The sequence below is a fragment of the Cottoperca gobio genome, chromosome 13 (assembly GCF_900634415.1).
Source record: "Cottoperca gobio chromosome 13, fCotGob3.1, whole genome shotgun sequence".
NCBI lineage: Eukaryota > Metazoa > Chordata > Actinopteri > Perciformes > Bovichtidae > Cottoperca > Cottoperca gobio.
The window spans coordinates 13,003,015-13,027,154 of NC_041367.1; the positions used below are offsets into that span (position 1 = coordinate 13,003,015).

Genomic DNA, 24,140 nt, shown 5'->3' on the forward strand with positions numbered 1-24,140 from the left:
TGGTACTGCAGCTGTTGTGTGAACAAGGAACAGGACGGAGAGATAGAGGGGGCTGAGACAGTGGGCGAATAAAATGAGGACAGCTGCTATTAAAAGACGAGCCACGTTCAAAGTTGTTTAAGTCACATGATACTCGCAGTGCAACCTAGCAGAAGGCAGAAAGAGAAAAAGAAAGATTTGGGAGGAGAAAAAGCACAAAAACACTGAAGCATACACGTGAAGAGAAATAGAAAAGGAGAACAGGTGGGGATCAGAGAAAGATAAATGAAGAGAGATGAGAAATGTCAAGATGGTATCACAGCGGAGCGCCAGCAGTGCTTTGAAATGGAACAACATTCTGCTTTTTCCTAATCCCACTTTTTCCTCGGATTCCTCCTCTTTTATACCTGCCAGTTCTCACTCCGTTCTTCCCTCTCACTACCAGACACTAACCTCTGTATCTTACTAACTTGTACTAACAGCTACAGTTTACCTCCCATCACTCTTCCTCAAGCTTCCATCCTTTCCCTGTCACCGCCTCCAGTCTCCTTTACTCTATTTGTCTCTCACAGCCCCCTCTCTTCTTCCTGATGCTCCTATCAGAATAAAGGGCAGCTCAGGTCATACTGTATATAGATGATATCCAGGTCACCCGGTGATGCGGTGTAATATGAAGCGTCCAGCAATCTGCTTTTTGCTGCTGCAGCCAGCACCCTTTAACCTCTAGCATTACCACATTTCCCCTCCCTCCCTCCCTCCCTCCAGCTTTCCTACTTAAGGAATGACTGAACTGTCAAATTGCTGCCCAGACAAACAAGACCTTTTGATTGATAGACAGCAAGTCCATGGGCACATTTACAGATCACAGTTTACACTGCGACTCTCTTGGGGAGTTTGTTTTGCTGCAACTTTCCAGCAAGTTTTGACCATTTCTCTTTTTGTTGCTCTGTGTGATGTGTTTAAAAGGTCAGCCATAGGAAATCAAACACGGAGGAACCTGCTCTCTTGCTTTCTTTCTGGAAGTCATTCAAGGTGAATAAATGTCTCCCATATCTGGCCCCTGTTGGCTCCATTTTTACTCATTCTTTGTCTCCCTCTGCTCTCAGATACAGGTCTGAATATGGCTTGTGTTAACAGTGCAAGAGGCCCTGCCATAAAATAAAGTGCAACTGTAATGAAAAATATTTGTCAACATTGGCTACGTTTACGACTAAAACAAACTTGACTAAACTGGTATAGATTTTCATCAAAACATTAATACTAAAGCTCAATAAATCTCAGGCACAGTAGATGAAGCAGAACATGTGGTGCAGATGGTGCAGGCTTTGCTTTATTTTTGCTGTGAACACCACCACTTGTTAACATTCATGTAGCCTATTATAACACATTAAGCGTGTATGTAATTGGATCTTAACAGTAAGTAATTCAGCGGCAGTGGTGTCACTGAGGTTAAATCTGTGTTTTTCCTGGGGAGTTGTCATAGTCATGACACAATCCAGCAGACGGATTAGCACAGGATCAGGTGACTTCCTTTAATTGATGAGATGGAGAAATGAACCCCGGTGACACTCTCGCCATTACACTCTGCTTCGTGCGGACCACATGTCACGAGTGAAACAAAATGTTGAGCCATACTGTTACTCTCCATACTTTCAATGCAGTGTGTCCGTCTTTGGTGTGGGTTAGGACGTTAGAAGGTTGGGGGTTGCGTACTGTAATATCCCTTCTCTACCTCTCCTCTCCAACTTATTACCTTGGCTAGTTGATCTGATGGTGTAATAATATATCCTGCCTCTGGCTACGGGAAATGGCCACATGCATTATTCACACACGCTAAGATGCTTATTGATGACTCCTTTATTTATATATTTCCTCAACGGCAGAGTAATTTCTCCCATTTTTTACCCCTAAATTTGAATCCTCTGTTTTGACATGAGCCTCGTCTAATGAGCCTCACTCACTCTCGGTTTTCAAATGGGTTGTGCTTGTTTGATTGGAATTTAGTTCAAGCTCTTGGCATGAGATATATCCGTGTGGAACTGGGGCTAATAATACATGTAGGTGGAGCCCCATTGATTAAATCTACTTTATTTGATGTCAAAACTCTCGGCTGCTCATTTTGTCATAGCTGTGAGAAAATCCACAGAAAACATAACTCCTTTCAGAAAACTAGCATGACATTGCCTTAGGACTCTATATTAGGTTTGTCTAATCTATTTTGTGTACATTCTCCAGCTATTTGCTTCCTTTTCATTCAATGCGTTCATTGGAAATGGGGCATATTCTCTTTTATGTCAGTGCGATGCTAGAGTTCAGTTCTACTGAGTTCAGTGGATTTCCTCTCTGCTTAGACCCGTAGCTTCTGTCTGGATTCAGATTCAGGGACAAGCATTCAAAGATATTTCTATGGGCACCCCGGTAGCTCAACTAGTGGAGGGGACCATGTACTCAGGCTGAGTCCTTCCCGCAGAGGCCCAGGTTTGAATCCATCCCGCGGCCCTTTGCAGCATGTCGTCCCCTCTCTCTCTCTCCCCACCTTTCCCTGTCTATTTATCTGAATCATCAAATTAAAGGCAAAACAAGCCATAAAAAGGTTTATACGGGAACCTATAGGAGACTGGATCCCCAAAATACATTATTTTGCCAGAGTTGTGTTTCTCGAACGTCTTCCACAGAGAAGGCGAGAGCAAAGTGACACTGTAGTGAAAGTTGCACCTTGTACGGTGAAAGCAGCTTGTTAGCAGAGCAAGTGTGGTACTAAAAATCGTCCGCAGCCTTCTGTGACTTAATGAATGTCACCGATAGTAGATATAGTACATTTTATAATGACTCTAACATCGAAACTGTATTTAATTGTGGAGAGGTCATATCTGACTTAATAACATCACTGTGGCCCTGATCCCAATCGGGCACATTTGATCTGTGGATCTCTAACTTAAAAAAAGCAAATCTGTTCGGATGAGAAGGACGACTGCAGGACGCGGCTGAAACCCCTCTTGTGTAGTATCGAGCCTTTAGCATTACTCACAATCAGAATGGCCACAAATATGGAGGATGCAGGTTAGAAAAACACTAGTTTAATTTTTAATAAATACACTTGAGGTCATTTGGATGTTATATGTAGGTGTTCCTGCTTTTATTTGCATGCAAAAAATGCCACCTACCATCTGGAATTTTTCGGTGCAATACAGAGAGCCATAGCAGAGGTCAGGAAGTGAGTAAGAATAGGCGATGCAGAAGACTAATTTTGCCACACCATATTTAATGCACTAGTAATAGTAGCCCTCTGTATTTTCTCTCCTTACCACAATCTTCTTGACAGATACAGTGGGCTGCCCGCCTCACACACACACACACACACACTGCCCAAAATATCAGCTTTGGGCTGAAAAAGTAGTTCACCACAGATGTGACTGGCCCAAATAGGAGACGAGCGCATGACACATAAGCAATCAATGTTTGACCAAGGGACTATTTTTATTTCATTATTTTCCTTCCTTCCTCTCTCGCTTCCCTTTTGTTTTTAGCTCATTTTTCTTCAAAATCCCCTCTTTTTTCAGTAATGGTGAGTCCAGATTTGAAAAACAAACAATAATGTGATGCTCTATCACTGTTAAATATAACCAATTTGATGTTTAGGGTGTTCCGGTTTATTTTCTGATACATAGCGGTAAATCACTTTTCTAGTACAGCTTACCCTTGTTCAACTTGACTAATCTTCATCTTCCTTTATGATTGCTTTCGTTTCCAAGAATGTGTTGTGACAGTTCTGAGAGAAAAATTGCTGACTTTGTTGCATCCACTAGGCTACATGTAGGTAGCAAACCTTAGCTAGTAGGCTAATAATAGTCAGCTGAGAGTGAACTATTTTTCCAGTTAAGTGCAGAACTTGATGTCTATCCATGGTCAGAGAAACGTGTTACATTTGTCACTGAAACAAGGCTCACATCATTGTGTATTGCATATTTGGACTGGAAACATTACATTTTTTTGTGTCGATTTAGGAAACTCTGGTATCCCATGCAACCAAGCTGCTACATACAACCTTTTCACCTCAACATTCATCATTGTTGCTGTTTGCCTTCCTGGTTTCATTTTCTTACAAACATTGTTTGTGAATGTGTTTGACAGCAGACTCTAGAGTCTTAGATGTTGGTGTTTCCCACCAGCACATGAACACAATGAAACTCAACAGACAGCGTCGGCCCAGCAGACACAGAGCAGGCGTTCTGTTTTTGACTCAAACCAAAAATCATGACTTTTAGAAAAGGCTTCTGAAGACAGATCTGACCATAACTATGACATACAGCTGTCAGCTCAGAAGTAAAGAGTAACATATTCCTAAACCTGCATATTTAGGGACATTGATAAGAGGGATACTTGAGTAACAGAGGGGTTACTCTAAAGCAGCGGTCCCCAACCTTTTTAGACAATATCTTCACGGACTTCAAAGTGTGGGGGCGGGGGTAAATATGACGAAATACAATTATACGACCGGCATAAAAGGAAATAGAAAGTGCATAAAAAAACTCACCATTACGCTGAATTAGTGGGAGCCCTGAGCTTGTGTCTCTGCAACGAGCCGGTCCAATATAAGGATATAAATTCTTCACCAATGGTAAAAGGTTTCTTCTCTTAGCAATACGGTTAGTCACTAAGTATGACGCTCTCAGTGCACTCGCATTTGTTGATGTGGTGGCCATCAGTAATTGTTTATGTCCTTCTTGTTCATGTTTTTTTCTTTCAAAAAACTCCAAGGGCTTGTCTTTTAACAGAAGCTGTTTTGAAGGCTTCGTTGCCTCATTTGCGAGCCTGTGTATTATGCAGAGCGGCGCATGAGAATCCCCTATAGCGATATTTAAGTAGGACTCCTGATATTGTCTTTTAAATGCCTCCTCATTGAGTCTTTTCCCTTTTCCAAAAAAGCTCTTTAAAGACTCATTGTTGCTTGTGGGCTTAATTTTTGAAGTAAAGTATCACGTGACAGATGAGCGTCTTGACCTATGGTCAAACGGATGTATTTTAAATAAAACCTCTTTCAAAATAAATATTTTTTTATTCAATCTTTCTGTGCGGCCCGGTACCAAATGACCCACGACCGCTACCGGTCCGCGGACCGGTGGTTGGATACCACTGCTCTAAAGTTATGCCCACAAACTTCTGGCTGAATGGTTGATATATAAGGGAAGTCATATCAGTGCAGTGCATATCAGCATATTTAAAGCCTTACATCTGAGTGCGGGGGCTTAGAAGTGATGTAACCACATGTGGGATGTAGGGTCAAGGGCCCTTACTGTAAGCAAAGCAGCTGTATGGGTTTTGGGGGGCAGTCGGTTCTTTCAACATCCGGATGTGATCAGAGAGTGTTTGGATGAGTGGATTAAAGGAGCATGCAGGAATGTGTGTGTTGAAGAATAAAGCAGAAAAATGTCAAATGTCCTTATCTCTCTTGTTTTACCTGCTCACCTGCCAGCAGTGATGCTGTACCAATCTCATTTCCAATCTCACCAGGGATGGGCAGGTTGATAACTCACTGATCAATAATTTGATATGCTCATTTGTTATTGATGATATTAAAAAAGTACAGTGTTGCCTTTCATAACAGAGGCTCTCTTGTTGCTTTTAAGGAAAGGATCAATTATTCTGTGATCACGTTTTTTCATCACGTTTTTAAAGGCTGATCTGTGCAGATTACAATAATCATTTAAAAGTAATTACTAAAGTATTATTATGCGTTAAAAAGCAGATTCTTATTAACTACAATCAGAATCAAGATAATCAATATTGTAGCATAAAATACTGCACGTATTGGTATTAAGATTTATAATTTAAACGTTTTGGACACAATCACAGATGGAAACACAGAATTCTTCCTATTTTCTTTTTTTCCTTGCCTTTTGATCTCTCTCTCTCTTCTTTACTGTCATCCTATGAAATTAATTGTCTGTGCCTGAATGCGAAAGCTTTACTGTTAACAATATGGTGTTTGATTTGATTTTTACAACTGAGAGCCTGACAGTCTCTGTGAGGGCTACCGTGAGAGAGGACGTGCAAGAGAATGACTTGGAAACAGGTCCAAATGAAGCTGTGTGTGTGAATCCAAACGTGTGCCTGAGTGCATTAACCTTGGCGAGTGGTGGTGTGTGAGTGTGAGTGTGTTAAGCCTTGCTCCACTGACACTCTTCCCTCCTTCTTCACAGAGAGAAGTGCCTTCTTTCGGTGACCCCTGTGGCTGTTTGGCTCCACTGAAGCCGCCTCTGCCTCTGTGCCTGTCCATGTCTGCCGGAGTTGCCAGCCACACCAGAATCCCCAGGACTGCCAACACCAACCACTGAGGCGGTCTCCACACTACTGACACCTCCCTCCTCCCTCCTGCACTCTCTGCCAGTCCTCTCTCCATTACGCCACTCAGCCCTCTTCTGTGGAACTCACCCACCCCGCTTCCCTCTGCAGACAGAGCCTAATACTGAAGACGGACGGCGGAAGGAGATCGTCTCTTTGCTGTCCCCTCCACCACAGCCTTGTCCTTCTCATCCTCCTCCTTCTGTGCATTGTTCTCCTTCTTCCTCCTCTCCTCCAGCCCTGCATCTTTTTCATCATGGGCCAGCTCGATCGATAATGTGTTTTGCCATTCGTCTCATCTGACAGTTCAGCTGAGGAGCGACGCGATAGCCAGAACTGGTGTGTGTGTTTGAGAGAGAGAGAACGAGAGCGAGAGATTACAAAGCAAACCCCTGTGGCCGTCACCAGCCCAGGCCTTGGGTGACAGGCGTTGAAGGATACCTATTACAGCAACAAACTCTTAGGATGGGGAGCAGGTAGTAGGCGATTCCCAGGCCTCACAGGCTTCCCCTCAGAATCACACCCTGGGGACAAAATCTCTGAAGACTAGCCTTTTCCCATGTTCTTTACCTATTCTTTCCTAGTATTTGTCCCAGTGTCAATAGAAACATACAGACGCACACATAATTGCATTTGCTGGATATCTATTCCTCTAAATCGACCCCTCCTGCCTGGTTCGAAATGGCGATGAATTTGTCACAGATACGGGACACAAAGTGGCTGACGTTGGAGGTTTGTCGGGAATTCCAGAGAGGCACTTGTTCACGACCGGACAGCGAGTGCAAGTTCGCCCACCCTGCCAAGAGCTGTCAAGTGGAAAACGGCAGAGTCATTGCCTGTTTTGACTCACTTAAGGTGAGTGTGACAAACACCTGTAATGTTCATTCATCACTGCGCTGTCTTTTGCTTTTTCTTAGCTTGCAGTGTTGACAAGAAATTGCGTTCAGGATGTCTTAATTTAAGGGGTTTTGAGGATGCCAGAAGTTGTTAGACCTACAGAGAAGGTGGAGTAGGTGGTTATGGGCTGGATGCAGGGGGGAAACAGTCTGTGGTGAATTTCAGGAAAAGTGAGATATTGGTTTTTTAGCCACACAAGGTTATGCCATGGCAAGGAGATAAATACATATGTGTATAAATACTGTGTGTATGTGTCTTGGTAAGCTGAGATGGGGCTGTAATTGCAATAACATCTGTGAATCACACTCAGAGTTTCCTTCACCCGCACATAACTTTAGCGGAGGACTGTCGGTTGGCACATTGGGAAAGTTTTCTGTGTGATCGTCACATCAACAGGCTGAATGGGGATTATAGAAATAGGGCAGCACACGTTATGTTTAATGTTTGTATGTGAGTCTACGATTGAATGTCTGTGTGTGTTATTTTGAGGTCATGCATGTTCTCAAAATGCTCTGTAATTTACTGTCTATTTTTGCCCTGGCACTGGGACAACACACTCCCACCATGCAGCTCCTCTCTCTCTCTCTCTCTCTCTCTCTCTCTCTCTCTCTCTCTCTCTCTCTCTCTCTCTCTCTCTCTCTCTCTCTCTCTCTCTCTCTCTCAGACAGGGGAAAAGACATATCAAACAGGAGAGAAGATGGAAAGAGGGAGGAAAATAGATTGTATATCGAAACATATATTACGGGATCCATTACAGAATATATATATATATATATATATATATATATATATATATATATATATATATGTCAATAATAAGTGAGTAAGATTTTTGTATCATGGTATGTGTCAACCAACACTATACTATACATTATAATTCAGTTTACATACTACTGTACACAAATGAAGGCACTTCTTGGACTTCGTTTTCTGTGTTTACCACTCTTGGCAGTAATTTTGTTTTCTTCGAATTGCATTAAGCAAACACAGACGTTCCAGGAAGGTAGTTGGGGTGGATGATGCCAAAAAAGCAGTACTCTAACAGCAGAGACTGGAGTGTGAATCATGAGTCCAATGAGCTGTTAGTTTCATGCTATCAAAATCACTAAGTAATGGAGGTTTGTGGTTTTAGTTAGATGTTAAGACTAGGATTCTGTACCCAGGTTAGCAGTTTGTGAGGCTGTTAGGTATAATGTTGATCAATGTCACCATGTGGTAACAACTACTGATGAGAACCAAAAACCAAGTACAGCTGATTGATTGCAGTTATTTGGTCAGAAACCCAATTATTGGACAAACTCAAATTTTAACATGATGATGGTGCCGAATAAAAAGTCAGAGGATGCCCAACATAGTTACAATTATCGTGAGGGGCGCTTGAATGTGTACACCACATTTCATGGGAGTCAATGTAACAGTTAAGATATTTTACTCAAAACCACAAATGTCAACCTTGTGATGGTGCTAGAGTAAAAGTCAGGGACTCATGAAATCAGTAGAATTTATCTTCTGGAGACCATAGATGTCTGCACAATGTTTGATGGAATCCATTGAATAGCTGAGATATTTCAGTCTAGACCGAAACAGTGAATTGTCCGACTAACCGTACGTAGAACCGTTCTGCTGGCAAGACTAAAAAGTAAACATCCTGTCTCATGCGTCAAGTTAACATTGACTTTTTCAATGTGAACTGTAACCAAGACCATTTCCCCCTACATATAACCATACAGTAATTAATCATGCTTTAGTTGCCATAAAAGGTCAAACAAATTGTTTTGCAGATGTGTTAAGTGTAAACCATTTGATCATTAAAAATAAAAACCTCGTAGTTGATTTTTCTCTGAATGCGTTTGCTACGGCATAAACATAACTTATCAGCGATATGTCAGGTGTCAACGCACTTCAACTAAAACTCTTTCAGAAGAAGAGAAGATAAGGCAATAGAAAAAATGTAATTGCGCTAAAGGATCGCATTATTCCCTCAGTCGTAAACGTACTGTAAAGTTCACAGTTGTAGCCACCCAATTACTGTGAATGTACATCTGGTCACACTTAATTTACTAAAGCAGTAGGGGGGTGTGTAAAGGGTCAGCTGTGGCAGCATGTGTCATGGCTGAGAGCCAAACATAAACACTGGCCTTCTGTAATATAGCATAAGAAGACAAGTACATGTGCATGTATACCCACATGGCACACACTCACACTGCGGCATTTCAGCCTTCTGCTTCATTATTGCACATAATGAAAACATGTTGGATACAGGGATCAGTTAAGTCAATCTGGGTATTTTGGCTCAAGTGAGCATAATGATTCTGGATCCTTGAGTTCTGTCTACAGTGTTGTGCACATGTCCTGTAATTTGTCTTCTATCTGATTGGCAAGCAGGGTGTTATTCGGTGTAACTGGAGACCAAAGAGCTGGACGTCAGTCAAGCCAGTCCAGGCCAGAGCTTACCTCGTTTTAAAACGGGAGGGGGGATTTCTTGATAAGCCAAACACTGTGTTATTACTGCTCTTAGCTGCTTGGTCGAAGCTTCTACGGGCTTGGGTGGGTTTGGTTGGTACAGGTAAGACAGGAATGGGAAAGGGGGGGGGGGGGGTAGGGAGGTGCAGGGGCATCACATGGATCATGAAAACAGACATGCAGGCTGAGCCGGAGAGGGTGAGAGCAGGCGCAGCAGGGAATATGCGAGGAAGCGTAGCGCTCTGCTCAGCGCCCTTCCCTGCTCTCAGTGCCAGGGCATTCCACAGTCTACCTCCCCTCCCTGCCTCCATGACAGAATGATAGATCTGCTTTATCTGCAGATGAATTCATAATACATAGCTAGGCATGGAGAGAGGGGCAAGGGGAGAGGGAAGGACAGAGAGGATGTGGAGAGAAAAAAAGGAGTAACGGGATGGATGGTGGTACACGTGGCTTTGCAATTCTAGACAATTTGGCATACCACCCGCCCAGTCCTTTCATTCCTGTTAAGAATGCAAAAGAAGGGAGAGAGCCAGTAGCTGGAGAAAAAGAAAAGAATATGGATGAATCTCTTTTGCTCTTTTCATCTTCCGCTTTGTATTCAATTTGTCTTTCTTATCGCTAATTTAATAAATGCACTTTGTTCTGTATCTTTTTGATTCTTACACCACAGCTTCTTGCAAGTTCCCAGCAGATGTCTTTATTCCTCCATTTCTCTGATACACTTCAGTCATTCAGTGTTATCTAAAAAGAAATGGTGTTTTTCAGGATGTAGAAGAAAGATCCATTCGCTAGGTGACGTGATGATATAGTGATGAAGGCGAACAGGAAATGAGTCATAGGCGGAGACTCTGAAGGTTTGGCTGCTATTAGTGAGTCTGCTGAGAGTCCAACAGTAAGAAAGAAAAGTAACCTGGCCAAGACAAGAGGAAACTGTCACAGCGCAACCTCAAAATGATTCCACACAGTATATACATATTAGGAATATGGGTACAAAACTGGGGTTCTTTTTGTTGATGAAAATAAATGGGTTCAATTAGCATTATGACAGCAGTATCATAGCAACTACTTCACCAGTCTGTATAAAAACAAATGAGTGTTATCATTAACCTGGGCACAACCTAAGACGCTAGTGGACACTGATACAATTACAGCATTGGTTGTTTGTTCAAATGCTTAAAACTATTTATTTATGTTTTTTTCTGCCTGCAGTCTACAGACAACTTCAGAAAACACTTGTATGACTAAAACATTCCGGTTTTGAAGGCACAGACAAACAAACAATGTTGGACTTGTTGGATAACTGTCTATGATCAGACAACTTTTTTTTTTTTTATGGGGTATTTGCTTGATCTTCCGGGCCCCAGGAGTTATACTGGGTTATACTGAGTTATACAGCAGCTTGTTGATATTAGTAGCTGGAGACAACGCTGGTATCATTGTCAGTGAATAAAGAGCAAATCTGGGGGTATTTAGGCTGACAAATTACAATAAACTCACCATCGGGGCTGTGATGGGAAACAGGTGAGTGTGAGCCAAAAAGCCACAGGAGCTCCGCTACAGTACTGATGACCAAGCGGAAATTGTCTCAGTGGGTTGAATTTCCAGGTAATTTCTTCTCGTTAAGATTTTCATCCTTTCTATGTACATTTAAACATTTCCTCTCTGCTGGAAAATCTGGTCATTATTGAAACACTGTAACTGCAACAAACCACTGTTCTCCATGAAAAGAAAAAAAGGAGTATTAAGTAAGATGCGAGGTGGACTACTGGGTGGATGAAAGATCCTAAGAACCTCACTAAGCTACCGAAATGGTACATTGTTAAAGTTTACATATACTTACTCATTTATTAATTATTATTTTTGCTATTGGGAATAGTAAATATATTAGGGATACATAATGAAACATTGGGTTTTTAGTTTTGGGGAGTGGTTGCTGTAATTATTGTTTTTTCCATCTACACATGTTTTGTCTTTTTGTGCTGATTATAAATGAGCCCTAAATAAAGATTGTTACTCAGTGTTAACATGCAGTCTAACGAACCCACCCAGGAATTACCAATTTACTTTTTTACTTGCTTCAAAGAAAACAACATTACATGAAAACCTTCAAAGTGGCCATGGATATAAATGAGTTGTGATTAAAAGCTATACTGTAGATGCATTAACTTTCTGATTCCCATCTTTTTGTCTGTTATAGATGGGGGGGGGGGGGGGGGGGGGGGGTTTGAAAGGAAAATATGTGGCTGGTTTTGACTTTTTTTAATTGGTCACATGAAAGCAATTTGTAAATTTGAGTGTTTAACCTCAGTGTCCTTCAAACCGTAATCAAGACCATGTTCTGCCAAAAAATGGTTAAATGAACACGATAATTTTTAAATTCCAATACAAAGTGATGAAAACAAGTTCCCACCACAACATTATTATAAAGAATCATAATCAGGTACAATAGACGTTTGACATTCAAAGTGTATCTTTGTAAGTTAAGCTTTACCCATAACTTTAAATTAACCTCTACATAATTATTTTTTCTCTTAGTAGTTTTGTTGCCTGGAACTCAAACGTTCAGATAACTTGTAGTTCATTATACTGTCATTTAATTTGTGATGTTATTCAAAGAGGACAAATGTAATATTCCCACAATCCCAAAAGGTATTGTGTATTTTCCATTGAATCTATGAGTCCGTTAGAGTCTGGACCCCGCCTGCTCATCTGATGTATAATAATATAAAGTCCCATGATGCTTCTATGGTGGAATTCACAGGCACAGAAAATTCTTACACATCTTATTGAATTTAAAGAAACGAGGAAGAAATAAAAAGCTGAAACTGCAAATTGAAATGCCCCGATTTATATTTTCATTGAATGATAAAAGGAAGTTGAACTATTACCTTCTTGAATCTGCAACTTCTCCATGCCATGTTGTATATCAACACCTGTGGAAAGGTTTGTGCCCTCACTCAATTATTGGACATTTGATGCAACAGTGATCCCTACACATGAGATTTAAAGAAGTGAACCAGGCAGCAGCTATACAGTAGGTAGGGTCAATATGAGCCATTAAAAGCTGTTGTTTTATCATACTGATCTCATACTCCTCTCATGCTCTTCTTGTGAAAGCAATACAAACATTTGTAAAAGTAGCAAATTATGCACGGACAGTTGAGCAAATAATTACACATATCAAGTTCAATACTGTCTAAGTCTGAAATACACATATTTTTGCTTGTACCATTCAATATTTTGACATTGTCAACTGAAGGAAATACAATATGTCACATTCTCAACAAACTGTCAGTAATTCAATAATGACTGATGCTTCTGAAAATCTTACATGTATTTTTGTTGAAAAACTGTTAATCTATGCTAATTGCACAATAAGAGAGCAGTTTAGATTTGACCTCTTTGTGTAGAGTCAGTGAAACAAACAGCTCATAAAGAATGTGTTTACAGAGAGCCAGTGGTTTGATACAGACAAAGCAAAAGTACAGCAAACAAAGACAGAGAAAGCCTTTTTATAGATGAAGTTCTCAAAGTGTTTTGGTCTCAAATGTTTTCTGGCCAGTGTGGCACTTGACTGTTATTAACTGAAGACAAACTTGCCTTATATTTGGTGCCCCAAGGGTGTTCAATTCACCTGCAGTGGCTTAAAGGTGTCATATGAGGACTGGAGTCAGCAAATTGGAAAGTGTACAGTTGACCAGACATGCCGTTTCAGGCTTCTTAGCTATTTAGCGAAACACTTAATCACTTAGACGTCAAAGATGCCGGTCAGCTGCAGTTTATGGAGCTGTGTTAGACACTTCACAGCTATGTCCTTAGCCCCTATAAAAGGTGATGTTATTGCCTGAGCTTAATGGAAACTTAGTGCTATGTATGTATGTATATTAAACTTACCACGCTGTTTCGGGTGGGTGTTTTATGCATGGCATTATCCTGAAGGTGAAGATTGTGCTAGTGATGCCACTTGTCCTTGAGAAGAGCTGAACTTATTATTGCAATAACATCGGGCATTCTTAAGTGTCATTATGGTGAAGCTGCTGCATATTATGTCCCCATAATCATTAAACAGCATGTTTAAGAGTACAATGGCTGTTATAAAGTGAAGCCAGTGTCAGTGTTTTTGAAATATTTTCTTAAAGTTGCATACGTAAGAAGCACAATTTCCCTAGATGCCAAAAAAATGCTTAGGGTGAAAAAACCTATTTCAACATTACAAAAGGTAGTTTTCAGTGTGGCTGGAGTGTAACTTTGCTCTCCATGAGTCCCTTCTGTGTAGAGACTCCTCAAACACAAACACAGGCATACATTTAAAATATATATATATATAAATTACTCAGGCACACGTATCATTTGGAACATTATTAAAGAAACACATTGTAATTAACAAAATATAAAGTACTTTTATATTTGTTCAAATCCCCTAAAGTAAAGTACTTCATTAAAGATTCAAACTTTTAAAATAGAAAAAACAACAACTCTGCAGCTTTTGTAAACACCACAATGTACCCTCTGAAGCAACAACAATAAAGTACTTGTACAGTATGTGTCATAAAACCCTGGCGTTTTAATTAATGTGTTGTGTTTAGAACTGTGTTTGTGTGATTACCACTGGTCGCTGTACTTGAGTTAAGAGTAGCACTCTTTTTCCTCGTCCAATTGATCAATAATCATAGGCTGTGTTTTAGAGAGTACATCTCGCATACACAAACCCACAAGCAGGCACACATTTTCATCTTGCACAGATATACTCACTCAAACATGAGCTAAGCAACGCATGGTGACCTACATGTACCATATACTTTAAAGTCCTTGGAAAGCCACAACACATGTAGAGGGTGAGTGCAAGAGAGAGAGAGAGAGACAGACAGAGAGAGAGAGAGAGAGAGAGAGAGAGAGAGAGAGAGAGAGAGAGAGAGAGAGAGAGAGAGAGAGAGAGAGAGAGAGAGAGAGAGACGATAACAGGGGAAAAGGGAAGGCAATATGTATTGAGATGAGAGCCCAATAGAAAAGTGTGTGTGTGTGTGTGTGTGTGTGTGTGTGTGTGTGTGTGTAAGTGTGTGCAGAACAGTGCACAGAGGGATGCAGTATATTGGATAAGAACTCTTTGAAAAGGAAACGTACTCCAACAGTGTTAATCTGCTCTGTATCTGTATTCTGTCATGCTCTCCGCTCTCATCCTATCCTCTCATTACCTCTGTTAATCTGTCTCTACTCAACCCATTCTACAACCCCCCCCCCCCCCCCACACACACACACACACACACACCCTTGCTCTCTTCAGTACTTTTTTTCCCTCCCAGGCATCCCAGACACTTTCATTTCCATTTCACACAATGTGATTTTTTTATCATTTTTCTTTATCGCTTCCCATCATATTTTTGGGAGACATTTGTGGTTTTTTATCGTGGTCAATCATCAGAAAGAGATAAATCATAGTTTCATGATGGACGCTGCTTACTTGTTGTGCGTCATCAGACATGGGTCTGCAGGGGTCACTAAGGGCGTCCGTGTTTGGACTGTTTCTACACCGAGATGGCTAAATCTAAAAAATGCCGTTTACACGTGAAAACGATGTGCGTCCACACTAAGGTTAGGTTAGCTAAGGTTGTTGTTGTGTTTGAGAAGTATTAACTTTACCATAACTTGAGTTTCCCTATCCTGAAAACAATGTGAGCACAGCGTTCAAATGTATCCACTGTGGGGACCGTTTACGACAAGCTTCTGAATAATGCTGGCCCAAACAGAGAATGTGTTTTCAAATGAAGTCATTCTTCTTGTGTGTGTGTGATCGCTAATGAAGCGATCCAACATTTTCTCTTCTGATACGGATTCCAATTACGTCAACTGAGGGTATCTCCCGCAATTACAGATCCTATAGCAGTGCTCTCTTTTACCCAAATCTAAATTCTGTATATGAATTGAATTGACACCATGATGGTCCACCTTGAAAATTGTAATACAATCTATTTATTGTATATTTACAGAAATGAATTGAATTGTCTCATTCAAGTTGAAAAAATAACCCTTTTCCGGTTATATTTCCGGCAGATTAGACTCTTCACAGCAGGCAGAACCGCTTTGAACAACTCAAAGAAGTTATACTCTGGTTAAATGCTTTAGGGCATTCTTTACTCACAATGATTTCAATCTTTTTGCAAACTATTAATCTGGAAAATGGAGGGTAGTTAGCCTAAATGGCTAAGGTTAGCACTGATTCCCACTTGACTTTAAGCTAAACACTTAGGTAGAGGGCAACTGTCACTAATAAAGTTAAAAAATAAATCAAATATCAGTTATCATTTTTTCACCAATTGACTGTAAGTAAGTAAAAAACAAACATATAGCATATAACTGTCAATCAATTTAGGAGTGTGCCTTTAAAAAGCTTGTGTACATGAGTATCCTCTCAGCCGTTTTTGTAAACTGATGTTATTGGTGTAAGAGATGCTCAAAAACAGGGGTCCCCAAACTTTTTCCTGTGAGGGCCACATAACTTTTCCCTTCTCTGATGGGGGCCAGGGTCAGTTTGTAACAGAAAAAGTGTGACGATCACAGGGGTGCCTAAACGTAAACATTTATTGTTTTCCAGAAAGCCACACATAACCAAATATTAATAACCCTTTCTGGGATCTTCACAGAAAAGAAAGTCAGGAAATAAATAATACTATTTGTGAAATAAATAATAACCAAATAACCCTCTCTGGGTTCTTCACAGAAAAAATAAAGTTTCACTTGTTCCAAAAGCAGCGCAAGTTTCACCTCAAATGCTTTTATGTGAGAATACATGTCGCAAATGAGTTCCCCCTGGCCTTGTAGCTGCAAGTTAAGGTTGTTCAGCATTTCTGTCACGTCTGTTAAAAATGCGAGGTGCCATTTCCATTCTGGGTCGATCAGCTCTGGGACCGTTTTGTCTTTTGAATGAAGAAATGCGTTAATTTTGGGTAGCAGCTCGTAAAAACGCCTCAAAACTCTGCCCCGGCTGAACCATAGGACCTCTGTGTAGTACAGCACATCGCCGTGCGCAGGCTCCAGTTCAGACAGGAATTGTTGGAACTGCCTGTTTAAGTCCCTTTGCTCTGATGAAGTTTATGCATGACACCACAACCTTCATGACAGAATCCCACGTCAACACTTTGCAGCACAGTGCTTGCTGGTGAATTAGGCAGTGGACTTGTAGCGGAGCGGTGATACCCCGTTCTTCCATCTCCCAGTACATGCGTCCTATTCGACCCCGAGACGCGCCCACCATACTAGGAGCCCCGTCAGTCGTGATGCTGGCAAGCTTTGACCAGTCTAGGTCCAACTCTTCCATGGTTTGGCATACTTTGCCGAAAATATCCTCCCCGCTGTAGTCCCTTTGAGACTTTGGAGGGCTGCCAGCTCCTCGCACATCTCAAAGTTTGCGCTAACTCCACGAATAAAAATGAGCAGCTGCGCTGTGTCTTGCACGTCCGTGCTCTCATCCAGTGCTAATGAAAAAAAGTCAAATTCTTTCGTCTTCTGCTGCAGCTGGGCATATACATTACCCCCGATTTCTTCAATGCGTCTGGTGATTGTACTCGCCGACAGACTCACGGCATTAAAGACATCTTTCTTCTCGGAACACACCTCTTCCGTGACAGCATTCAAACATTTCTTGACAAACTCCATCAGTGAAAGGTTTACCGCTGCTTGTTATCAGTTGAGCTTGGCGTACAAATGTATTCTGCTGAGCTAACAGTCCACTTTTTAGCTTTGAGAGTTTGTCTGCTCGCATTTGGCCTTGCAAGTTATCATACTTGTCTTTGTGACGGGATTCATAGTGTCGGCGCAGATTGTATTCTTTGAATACCGCCACCGCCTCTTGACAGATGAGATGACAGATGCATTGAACAAAAAAAGAATCGTTTGACCACTGCAGGTTAAATACCCTGCATTCTGAATCAATTTTTCTCTTACCTAACCTTTTCGCCATTATTCCGTTCTATTTGACAGGGGCTAGTCTAGGATTCGCGAGGCCAGACTGAAAAAAAAATCATAATGCGTCTCTGGTATTGTTCAGGGGGCCGGGCCAAATGTGGAGGTAGGCTGTATCCGGCCCGCGGGCCTTAGTTTGGGGACCACTGCTCAAAAACATTAGTGTAAAGTGGGTGTACTCCTAACTGTCATCATCTCGCAATCTGTAGATCTGTTTATAGGCTATATATTTTGAGTCCAACTAAATAAGATATACCATATCTGATTGCTCACACAGCTCGGCCTACACAGGACATTATGAAAGGAGGCTTTTATTAGTGCATTGCCATGAAGTAAGCAGTGAACACACATCCAGCAGCTATTAACTTTGTCTGGCTCTATTCATGAGCAAGTCCTCCTTTGAAACGTCTCCTCTAAATGTCGCCGCCACCATTTCTACATCCATCTGTGGATACGCTGCCTCAGCATAGACACACAAACACAAACACACACACACACACACACACACACACACACACCCACGCACACACACACACACACACACACACACACACACACACACACACACACACACACACACACACACACACACACACACACAACCGTCTTTAAATATGCTGCATCAGCATGGAGACATGACATAACAACATCAGAGCCAACATACATACAAGGGCTTTCAGGAATAGCCTCTCACCACATAGACTCGTCCCTCTTTCACCTTTTGGCACCCTTCATTCTTTCACTTTTAATCTTCCACATACCAAACCATTAATGTTGCCTCAAACTGCAACTTTCTAAATGCACATTTCTCTCCAAAGATGACAGTTTTCTAGCATTACGTATGTGTTTTCGGCTGGAGGGCCCTAGACGTTCAGGCAGTCTGAAGGTAATATCAGGACCTCTGCGTGCTGTCGTCATGTCCCATTGCTATAGCTGCTGCGAACAGAATATCTAATCAGTTTATACGGCCTGATCCATTCCTGTTAGTCCGTCTCGTCCCCCTCTCCATCTCGGCAATCTATCTCGCCGTCTTTCTCCAAGTTCACCGATGCACACCATTTGTAATTCTTTGAGAGTGATGCGGAAAAACAAACATTTAAATTAGACTGCGGACAAGTAAGGTGTACGGGGATGGATGGAGAGTGGGAGCCACGGAGCATTAATTCACTCCAGGACAGCGAGTCGTCTGCCAACTTGTTCTCTCGCTTTTGTTTTTTGTAAGTCTATCGAGCCCTTTCTTGACTTTCCTCCATCCCTTTTTCCACACTGTCTCTGAACCCTTTGCTCTTCTGCTGATCTTAGGAGTTCAAGCAATACACAGTCGCACTTCTGAAGTGTAATCCTTCACTTTCAACCCTGAACACATAAACACACATATAGACACAAACAGCAAACAAACTCTCTACTGCAGTCACATACAAACAGATCTCAGGAAAGCAGAGAGGGTCCTGTGAAATCATGAGCATTCAGCTCAGGTAGGTAATCACGTTAGAGTGGCTTTGGTGCCTGGTTAATGGTATTGCAGGCAGCAACAGGCAGGATTTTGGAGGCTAGGCATATCGCTCACTGCTGTGTTATTGGGCATTTTGAATTGATTAAAAGTATGTGTGTGCCATTATGGAAGCCATCGCACGATCGCTCTCAAATCGTGACGTGCTGGAATAGAGAAATTAAAATGGGGAGAGTGTTTGGATGATCAAAGTGAAATCAAAGGGGATTGGTGGAGCAGAGGTTAGAACTGTCTCTTTATAGTTCGCATGTCTGCATGCAGTCCAGAGACACATGCAGGGTAGGTTAATTAGTGACTCTTAATTGCCCGTAGGTGTGATTGTGAGTGTGAATTGTTGTACATCTATATATAACCTTGTGAGAGACGAGCACTTTTGCAAACATTTCTTTCTGCCAAACGACCTCTGTTCCCGAGAGAGTGTGGTAAACAAGGCTCGACTGAGAACAATTTCTGTCTCTGCATCTGTCATTACCATGTTTGTTACCCCCCCCCCCCCTCCCTGTTATAACATGCATTCATAAATTTAGTCATTGCCCCCATCACGCACTCCTTTAATTAGAAAATAATCAGAGTTGGATGAGAGGTTCATTAAATCTCATCCTTGAGAGCCATCAGCCGCAAACATAGGAGTGGAATATTTATCACGCTTATGAAAAGAAGTCAGATACTTCCTCGTGCTTTGTTTTCTCTGCTTAGACAGAACATTGGTTAGGAGGCCAGCATCAACAAGCTAAGACAGAGCAATGAGCAAGTGTTGAAACCAAAGAAAGAAAGAGGGTTTTAATGGAAGGGAACAATACAATGCAGGAGGGGGAGGGACATACAGAAAGTGATGGAGTGGTGGAAGGATGGGGAGAAAAAAGAGAGTGAGAGATCATTAGAGAAGTGCTAATTAACAGAAACCACACTGTTTAGCAGCACTTTGTCTCCATGCAAATGCAATATTGATCCTTCATGACCATTATGGAGCGGATGTTTTTTGGTGCTTTTAGCGTGCTCTTTCTTTCTACTAAAGTAAATACATCAACTCTAAATCCCTGTCTAACAGCAACCTGTAAAATCCACTTGCTTCACCCTGAGTCATGAATGTCTGCAGCAAAAACTAAAATAGGTGTGATACAAAAGGACCCAAGAAGCCAATTTGGTTGCGGAAATGCCTGCGTCTGTAATTGCATCATCGTGACATTAAATACGAGGCGAATAATTTGATCCCTGCAGAGACAGACAGACAGACAGACAGGAGGGTGGTGTCAACAAGCAGATTGAAGCCAGAGAGGAAAAGAGACTGCAGAAATTAAATGGAGTGAAAGAGAGTGAAAGCGTGATGGATGGGTGCAAAGACTCCAAATGTGTAACATGGACAGTGATGGACAGATTGAGAGGAAAGAACAGCAGATAGATGGTGTATGGATGGAGAGAAGGTAATAACAGGGGACAGTGTGGAAGCGAACGGGTGGTGTGTCAGTCGTCTGTTCGACGTGCACAAGATTGAGGAATGCCTGTAATATCCCTTTATTGTTATTGTGCATGTTGCAGGGCTTGCTGTTGGACATTGTGATACTTCAAAAGGCTTTAACTGGATTACAGCGGTATCAGGCTCAGCCATCAGAGAGAGATACGGCAGCTCTGTTGTGTTGGGGCTGTCAGCGTGCTCTCTCACTGCAGCTCTCCTGCTCCTATTTAATGTCTAGACTGGACCATATATCACAAATATGTGATCTAAATAACAAACATTACTGTCGGATCCTTAGTGTTTATGCAAAACAAATTTAAGCATCAGTGTAACCTCAATTACATTTTAGATCACATTTGTTATCTGACCTTTAGCTCTTTTTAATTTGATTTTGGCTTGTGAGATACATGCAGTACGTGGCAGTACGTGGCAGTGGCATCTCTGACAGGGGATGAGTCCATGGTGAGGAAGGCTTAGGGAAGGTGATCACCCCGCTCTTTGCTGAAGTGGTACAAGCCGACTTTGATCAATGTGGATCGATGTGGATGAGTGTGCAGCCGGAAGGCGCTACGTGGTGATGGCCCTGTGCTCTGTCCCGCAGTGTGTGTGTGTGTGTGTGTATGTGTGTGGGAGGGAATTAAGATACACTGTGTCATGCTTTTCTACATGATGTATCACGCTAACAAAATATATCCTTAACCTATAAATGACTCTGTCTCTGTCTACTCTATCTGTCTGCCTCTTTGTCTCTCACTTCTCGCTCTCTTGTGCATCGTTATGGGAACATGGCATAGTGCCTGCTGAATGGTCCTCTGCAGTGGTGAAGCCATGTACCACAGGCAAAAAACCTGTTACTTTAACTCTGCTTAATTATTTGTGCTGAGCCTTAAAATAAACATGTGTAACTTTAGCATGAAAACATCAATACATTAAAAAGATTGTACATAAAAACAATGTCTTCAGTTTTTGAGTCAGACTTTAGTTTGAGGATTCTCCAGCTCTGCAGTTGTTGGTACAAAGATTACATGCTGTAGCTCTGTATTACTGTTATTTTCCTTTGTGTCTAGCTTTGACAGTTTGTCTTTTAAAAGAGAAACTGTGCAGTAGGTATGGAGAGAAAAAACTGGCCACTCGCCGTGTGTGTGTGTGTGTTTGTGTGTGTGTGTGTGTGTGTGTGCCTTGAGCATGTCTGAGCATCGCACTGTGTGTGTGCTTGTACGGGGTATCATCACTTTATGGAGTAATGAATGCTAATCCTCTGTTATCTGCTTTAACCTCGCGGCAATGACACTCGCTGCTGATGCCAGTACAGTGACACCCTTCGTTGGAGTAGAATAGGAGTGTGTGTGAGAGTATGTGTGCAAGAAAATATGTCTCTATTCTGTCTGACAACCTTCTCTCACTGAGTTGAGAGCTTCAGGGTGTGGCCTCGTGATCATTTGCCACGTCCCCCATGACTCATCAGACGTAGAATAGAATAGAACATTCCAGCCTTCTGACTCTACTGCATCGGATCCTGACCTGCTTAATCAGGAGAATAAAATATTGTCATTTGATCCTAAATCCTTCCTGAGATCACTAAACAAAACAAGCACGGTACACATTTCTGTGCACTCATGCAGCCGTGTCTTGTTGTTTGTGTCCACTCATGCAGTTTTCACACACTGAGGGCAGCATAGCGCCTGTTGCCAACAGCGTCTTTTGTTTTCACATTGGTGCCATTTAGTGTAGCTGCTGAAGATCACAGCACAAACCAAAGGCAGCTGCCAGTGTTTGTCAGCGAGCATCTTTTGTTCTCTCACAACTTCTCTTTTTCACTCTCCGTCTTCAAATAGAGATTTCTTTTAATTATTTTGCCCAATCTTTTGATGAACACAATGACAATGACTGTAAAGCAATCGAAGGAGAGCGCGACATAAGGGGAAGATCAAGTTGTGAAAAAAAGGGGGGAGGTTTAGATGTAAAAAAAAGAAAGAGGTCTATTCCCAGCAGCCATTGAGGCTCATGTATCTGCAGAATGAGCATTACAAAGATGGGCAGAAAATAATTAGGCCTAAAAGCTGTTGAATCCTGTGTGCCTGTTCACCAGTCTTCCATTAAGACAGTTTTAATGGGTCTGCTCTCTGCCGACCTCCTTGGCACAGTGAATGGGAGATAAAACTGAATTAGAAACTTTAGACATTGTGAATAGAGAACGCTTATGCTGAGATTGAAGGAAAGATGAAGGCAGAGAGAAAAAGATGAACAGATAGAGGATGGAGGAAGAGGGTTAATTGAAAGAGAAATGGAGAAGAAGGGGCCAGATCTCAGGGGCTGTGGCTCTCTCTTAATCACTATCTGTGTAAGTGTGTGTGTGTGTGTGTGTGTGTGTGTGTGTGTGTGTGTGTGTGTGTGTGTGTGTGTGTGTGCGTGCGTGCGTGTGTGTGCGTGTGTTTGATGAAAGATAGTGTTGTAGACCTAATAAGAACAAAGCTAATTAGAGACTTTGCCTTGCACAATTTCACAATGACGTTCCCACAGGAGCCAGGACAACACTTGCCACCTATACTGCAGCCAGAGAGAGAGAGAGAGAGAGAGAGAGAGACACTCTACAGACTTTTCCATTTGAACTATTTTAATCTTCCGTTTCAAACAGATTTCACAAGCAACCAAAAAATGAACAAGTCTAGGCTATATGACTCGTCACTGGTCAATAAAAGGAGCATGGTGAGCAAAGATGAAAAGGAGGATCGGCTGCTGACTTGGTGACCTTGACATTATATTTAATGCCTTTACCACCAACTTTTTTTATTTTAAATGCTAATGCCCTCAGCCGGCACCCTTTCCAGTGTTTTGCATGTATATAAAGTAGTATGTGGGGTGCCCTGTTTGAGAGAGGTCCAGATCCTGAGGTGTCACCCGTCTCACTTCCTGGCTTCTGTCCTGTCCTTCCAGACAGGATTTATTTATGTTTTCTTGTTTCTTTTATTTAGTCAAACTCTGAGTTAGGAGTCTTCTTTTGGTTGTATTTAATTATTCTAATTAAGCCGAACCCTGAGGTTCTTTTTCCTTTATAGTGTGCCTCTTTTGTTAGTTGTTTGTAAATCTAAGTTACCTACGACTGATCCAATAAATGACTTTAATGAATGAAATAACTTTTACCAAATCCATCTGGTTTTATGTTGCTTCTTCTCCTTCCTCTAGAGAGCTGGATCGCAATATTCCTGTTGAATTTTCTGACAAAAGGGGGATGTTCACTTCCAAAGCAGTCAGCAACAGTCCTTAAGGGTTCAGTGCTGCCCCTTTGTGAAATATGCAAGTGCTGGAGACTGAATGTTTGAGTCTTTTAAGGACACCTTTGGAAATCTGAAATGACTTTGCTGAAGGAAATAACCCATAATTCATGTTGTGACATTAAAGCAGACAGTGACAGTGGAAGCTTAAAACAAAAAATAAAAAATAAACACAACATGCAGGGAGTTGCCTAAAACACTTTTACTGGAAATATAAACACACATGTCACCATACGTGCTGCTTTGCCTTCTGATAGCAAGGTGA

General features: G+C 41.7%; 2 protein-coding genes across 7 annotated transcripts in view; one reads left to right on the forward strand and one right to left on the reverse strand.

Annotated features, from left to right (window-relative positions):
• LOC115017795 (succinate receptor 1-like) overlaps nucleotides 1-6,379 on the reverse strand; it is a 39,370-nt gene extending 32,991 nt beyond the window's left edge. The window contains exon 1 of the mRNA XM_029446490.1: nucleotides 6,158-6,379. Coding sequence (XP_029302350.1) covers nucleotides 6,158-6,379 — 222 coding nt within the window. The remainder of the gene's footprint in view (nucleotides 1-6,157) is intronic.
• Nucleotides 1-24,140, forward strand: part of LOC115017424 (muscleblind-like protein 1) — a 63,042-nt gene that overhangs the window by 12,045 nt on the left and 26,857 nt on the right. For all 6 annotated transcript variants that reach the window (XM_029445846.1, XM_029445849.1, XM_029445844.1 and 3 more), the window contains exon 2: nucleotides 6,180-7,176. In XM_029445846.1, coding sequence (XP_029301706.1) covers nucleotides 7,003-7,176 — 174 coding nt within the window. In that variant the 5' untranslated portion in view covers nucleotides 6,180-7,002. The remainder of the gene's footprint in view (nucleotides 1-6,179; nucleotides 7,177-24,140) is intronic.